This window comes from Thalia democratica, chromosome 7 (assembly GCF_965202585.1).
Source record: "Thalia democratica chromosome 7, ktThaDemo2.hap1.1, whole genome shotgun sequence".
In the NCBI taxonomy this organism is placed as follows: Eukaryota; Metazoa; Chordata; class Thaliacea; order Salpida; family Salpidae; genus Thalia; species Thalia democratica.
This window is the reverse complement of record NC_139171.1, coordinates 34872296-34878583: the sequence shown is the minus strand read 5'-3', so window position 1 is coordinate 34878583 and position 6288 is coordinate 34872296. Positions and strand designations below refer to the sequence as shown.

The 6288-nt window shown below is 28.1% G+C and overlaps 1 protein-coding gene across 1 annotated transcript; it reads right to left on the bottom strand.

The window, feature by feature from the left end:
• Positions 1–4594: 4594 nt before the first annotated feature.
• Positions 4595–5831, bottom strand: LOC145840356 (hydroxyacylglutathione hydrolase, mitochondrial-like). Its single transcript, XM_082947594.1, has one exon. The coding sequence runs from the start codon at positions 5816–5818 to the stop codon at positions 4940–4942; it is 879 nt and encodes a 292-aa protein (XP_082803720.1). The 5' UTR covers positions 5819–5831; the 3' UTR covers positions 4595–4939.
• Between the last annotated feature and the right edge of the window lie 457 nt (positions 5832–6288).

The window sequence follows — 6288 nt, the reverse complement described above, 5'->3', positions numbered from 1 at the left end:
CATACAACAACTACCTGTTCAAGCAGTGTAATAGTTCAACATGTTTCTAGGAAAATTTTGCAATTTTAGCCTGCCATTATAAAGTTATATTTTAATCAATTTTACCACTTGAAGGCTTTTGAATTTAATGATTTTGGAAGTAAATTTCTATGTAAATTTTGCAATTTTAGTCTAACGTTAAAGGTTTTTTTGTTGATATTTTAACATTTTAAGGCTTTAAAATTTAGGAATTTTGTTAATTAGAACTTACAAATTCTGACATTTTTACCTAAAAAAACTGACTTTTTGCCATTTTAACCTATATAAACTGATTTTAGTCATCTGACTCCAAGAAACTCACTTAGCCGGACTTTTTCCAAAAAACTGAGTTAGCCTGACCCGTGGCAACCCTGTAAAGAACAACTTTTTTTTAATCCTGCAAAAAAATATTTTAAAAACTTTTGAAGTTTTTAGAACAAAAAACCATTAGGAAAAACATTTTTTAATAAGCAAGACCATCAACAACAGTTCATGTGACAATCTGCAAGTTTGTTTTGTCCTTATTCGGAATAATCAGGGAGACACAGTCACAATGAACCATTGTACAGGTTTGCCACAGATCGAGCTGAAAAAGATTCCTGATTTTTTGATTAAACTCTTAATTAAAACCAATTTAAAAATGATGCATAAACAAAGACTTGAAACTATGTAAACCTTTCAATCTTAATTCTATACAGGTTAAAACAACAGTTCTTTTACTGAATTCAATCATACAATTCCATTGCGACATTTGAACTATCTAAGTATGATTAATGTAGATTGTATAAGCAATAAACAGCTCTATAAGCAAAATACTTGTATCTTAACCACATAGTAAATACACGTGTGAAATCATAGAATATTTAAGTTTATTCCAAAAATTAAATTAGACCCTGAAAAAATGAATTGCAAAAGCAAACATTTTTTGAAAATAACATTAGCAAAGCGCAGTTTATAGTGATGATAAACTTTCTTATTAAACGCATGTTTATATCAACTTTCCTGATATGTTTCCAAAAACCCCCTTTTTTTCCTGATTTTTGTCATTTCTTCTGACTGTGTGGCAACCCTGATTATATCAGTCAAAATTATTTTCTAGGAAGTCTTAAAAAATTTAATCCTGAAAAAATTCATAATATACATGAAAGCCTTTGCAGAACTGTATATATCTCAACAACTAATTGAAGGTTTTAACTCTATGAAAATTATCTTGTAGTTTATACTTTAAGCTTCAAAATTAGAGGAACGGGTCAAAATTGCACGAAGAATTGCAAAATTGGTTAAGGTTACTAAATTGCACGAAGACAAAGTTTCACGAGGGCACAAAATTGCATAAGAGTAAAAAAAAAAAACAAAAAAAAAACTAAAAGATTAATTTAAAAAAAAATAAAAAGAAAAAAAGTTACTGACCGAGGGTAAGGGTTAGGGGTAACAGTGATAGTAAAAAAAAACTAACAACTTGTAGTAGTTATTGAAATATAACATTATTTACTACAAAATAACATTATTCAATGTTTATTACAAGGGCTATTCTTATGTAAACCATTATGCTTGTCTGTCATGACAAAAAAATAGTTGTTTTATTACTAACCCATACAAAATTAAGTAAATTTAAAATATAAGTTGTGTAGGTTTCATTATTTTCTTACTTTTTGTTATGGTTGCTAACAATATCATTAAACTACATTAAATTTTAGGTTTCCATACAAGTTATAACATATTTATATTTAAAATTTGTAACAAATAGGATAGCAAAAACTTGGGAGAAGTTTAAAAGCTTTGTAAGTATACAACCTTGACAAGTATTAACTTTAATTTTAAAGATAGGTGATAGCTTTAAAGTTTATAGTCAAAAAGTAGTAACTTAAAAACATCTGTCAACTGCAAAAAACAAGGTGGCTACTGATTTTTGAGAAATTTCTTCCAGATTTACAGAATTTCTTCCAGGTTTTTATAAGTAAACGTTATTGGGTCTATTTTTAGTTTAAATATAAGGTAAAAAAAAACTATGTTAAGTAGTATAACAACATTGAAAAGACACTGTAAAGCTACTTTAAAAGTGTTTTTAATATTTTTTTTTGACAATGACAAAAAAGTTTTATCTATATGATAGATTTTGTGTCAAATCTAAATTTCCCTTCATGTAAAAATCGTTTAACAGTTCAAGTTTTTTATTGATTTATGTTCAAAATTCCAGGTTTTCCAAAATTTCTCAAACTCCAGGTTTTCCAGGTTTAGTGGCTACCCTTAAAAAAACAGTATGGTCAAATAGTACTTAATGACTTAATAATAATTAAGAAATATGTATCTGATGTAATTTAACTTTTTACCCAAAACTTTGCATTAGAAGAATAGTGAACTGACCACCCTGCTAACAAATAAAATCTGAAGGTAAGATAAAATAAAATTTGTTTAAATTTTTAAACAAGGTTAGATACCCTCAAATTGTTTAAAGTTATAAAAATTTTCAGAGTTAAAAAACAAGTCAGATTTTTCCACAGAGAAAAATAGCTTGCTTAACAATATTAATTTACAAGAAATGTTAATTCTTAATTGTACATTTAATAAAACGTTTTAAATAATGTTTCATATATGTAATTTTTGTTAAATAGCAGAAAAAATTCTCAAGTCGAGATACTTACAGATTTTTAACAAAGAGTTATTTTATTGTGCAGTAGAGAACTCGATAAGGTACTCACTTTAAGAAACATACAGCAGTTTAAGGTACAGAGTAAACTGTAAATGAGTGAGCTCAAAAAATTTTTTGGAAGAGGTTTCTATAAATTTTTTTAGATAAATGAAAGTAAACAAATAAAGACATGCTCTTAGTATATCTAATACAAATATAAAACAAATATTTTAGGTTCAAAAGTATAAACGTAATCTTATTTTTATAATTTATATTAAGAAAAAAAAACTTTAACCTAAAATCAAAGAATCTTTTACAACAGATTTGTTTATTATCAATTTAAAATTACACTAAAAAAGTTTGAAAATAATGGCTTTAAACTTAGCATAAATTAGATTTTTAAAGACATTGTTTTTTGCCATTTAAATTTTAGACCTTCTATAAAAAAAAAACAATTGAGCTCTCTTCCTTTGTATCCTTATATCTCAAAGCCTAGTTTAAAAAAAAACAGCAAAATGCAACTGCAAACTAAGTTAAAGATCATTAAAATATGATCAACTTGTAAAAAATCCTTACAACTCCATAAACTTAAATTCAAACTCTTACTGTATAACAGGGTTGCCACTCTTTAAAGCAAAAATCCAGTTTGAGTAAGCAAAAAAATAGCCAGAGTTTGTAAAACAACTAAAAAAAAAATCAAAAGCCAAAAACTGAGCTAATTTACTGTTAAGGACATAGGGGGGTTAACACTTTTTTACAATTTGATCTTGTTTTATATAGTTTTTAATAAGCTAAAAGATGCTTTTTACAGATTTACAAAATTCAAAATAATTTTTGAGATATAGCTGGTCGAAGTTGGAGGCAACAATAGAATCCTTATGGGAGGCGCAAACTAAAATGGCAAATAACTAGAAATCACTAAAAATCCATCTTCTCCTACGTTTTTTGAGATAACTACCTAAAACTTTTAGGAAATGTTCCTTGCAATATTTAAAAAGTTCTGTCGGAACAAAATTTAAAAAAATAAAAATTCAATAACAAAAAAATTTTAGGTAGTTATCTCAAAAAACGTAGAAGATAGATTTTTAGTGAAATAGTCTATTTTTGCTCTTTTAGTTTGCGCCTCCCATAAGGATCCTATTGTTGCCTCCGACTTTGACCGGTTATATCTTAAAAATTATTTTGAATTTTTAAAATCTGTAAAAAGCATCCTATAGCTTCCTAAAAACTAAATAAAATAATATTAAAAGCCAAAAAGGGGTGTTTACCCCCCTCTATGCCCTTAATATTTAGAGGGGGGTATTATTAAGATTGTTTTTAGTTAATGAAAAAATATTTAGGAAAAAAGGTAACAAAAAATTCAAAACATCCTGAGTTTTGCAAAAAAAAAAAACACTGCAAACAAGCCTGAGTCTGCTTGAACTTTTTTTTTAAATTTTTAAACTTGCCTGAGTGTGTTGTGGACCCTGATATAAAATAATCACAGCTTAAAGTGGATTAAAACAAAGTTTTGTTAAATTAAAAATATGTTATGCACAATTCACTTATGGACAAATATATTTATTATAATGATAATAAGCATTAAAAAGGTACCATGGAATGGAATCAGTTTTAAGGTCAGCACCATCAAACTTTTTCATAAATAAATTATTTTGGTAAAAATTATATGAAAACAATACTTTTTATTGTTAAACTTAACAATTTTAAATAATTATGTGCATACCAACTTTATAAAAATAAAATTCATCTAAATTAAGTTATTAAAAACAAGTTTAAAATTAATACTTTTTGACAAATTGATATAAACTTTTTATTTTTATAGAAGAAAAACATCATAATTTTCAATTTAATAAATAAAAAAGTGAAATACTTAAAATAAAGTTAAATTTACAAATTTGAACCAAAGTTAAGTTATTTCTTATTATTCTGTTTAAAAGTATAGTAAGTAAAAAACAATCACAGTAAAGACTGAATTAAACAAATATCAACTATAAAAGCTAGTTTTAATTTTGATTACAAAACAAATTTGTAATTATAACAATTTTAAGTGTTGCTTGTCATAAAGCAAACAAAGTTCTGTGTGGTTACACTTGTTTTTTAAGTTAAAAACACATTTTAACAAAAATAAAAGCTTAGGGTAAAAAAACTAAAATTAAGTGTTATGATTTCCTAATACCTAGAAATTGATAGTTTTTTGATAAATTAATATAAAAAACTAACACTAACAGCAAAATTTATAAGTTTTAAATATTTCTGCAATCATTTTTTCAAGTAATATTGAAAATAAAAAACTCATACTTTACTTTTAAAATGGTCCTTTTCATTTCTCAGGTAGTCCATTGTCTCAATTCCATTTTTAGTTCCGCACCTTTTCATCATGGAAGGCTCGTTCACTCTCATGAAGGGGTTGTAGCTCATTTCCTCCGACATCAGGGAAGGAATGCAGGTCAGACCTTTGGACCTCTGTTCCTTGGCCCATTTCAACTTGCTGTCAACTGCTTCATTGTCAGGCTGGACATGCTTTGCAAAGGTCAACGAGCCCACAGAGTACTCATGACCACAGTAAACGTTGGTGTTGGCCGGAAGCTTTGAAAGAACGTCTACCAGAGCGTGGTACATCTGAGCACCGTTGCCCTCAAAAAACCTGCCACACCCAGCTAAAAACAGGGTGTCTCCTGTGAAAACTGAAGGGTGCTTTTCATCTTCAACATAGTAGCAGACGTGCCCCGTGGTGTGGCAGGGTGTGAGGAAAGGCCTGATGGACAGTTCGCCCAAACTGAACTTCACATCGTGTTGCACTTGCTTGTTTTGACCAAAAATTCTATCATCATTTCCATAAACTTTGAGGTCTTTCAGTTTGGAAAGTATTTTTTCATGACCACCAGCGTGGTCCCAGTGGTGATGCGTAGTTAAAATGGTGGTTAAGTTGACATCTACATTTTCCACTGCCTTGTAAACTTTCTCAGGTTCAACTGGATCAACAACGGCGGCTTCTCTTGTTGCCTTGTCAATGATAAGGTACATGTAGTTGTCGTCCAGTGCAGGGATTATTTTCACGTCCATGATTGGGTTTGTAACTTCCTTAACTTTTGAGTGATATGCAAGTGTTCTAACAAAACTTTTAAGATTGTTGTGAAAACTTTTATTGATGCAATTTAATGTTTTCAACATTTGAGTTGTTCAATTTTCTTAGAGATATTCAAGTTTGTATTATTTGTTTTGCACTCAGCACGTGTGGAACTAGTAAAAGACCAAAATCTTCATTGCTAAGAATTCTAAAAGGAAAACATAAAAAATGCTGACGTATACAATATAATCAAAAAATTGTTCAAAAATAGTGCACTAAACAAATAAAATGTTTTTTAAATAATAATTTGGATGTTATTAGTCATTAATTAAAAATATTAAAGTTCTGTTTATTAATCGCTTACGCTAGTATTGTAGTTCTCAATCTTATTGAAATATGTATTTAGTACACATTAATACAGATCAATATTACTGTGTAGATAAGTTTTAAAATATTGGAATTAACTTTTTTTCTTATCGTAGTTACACTTTGTAAATGATATAATAGTAAAACTTCTTAAGAACTAGTAAAAATGTAGATGAGATAAGTGGTCTGCACTTTGTAGGCAGACTGC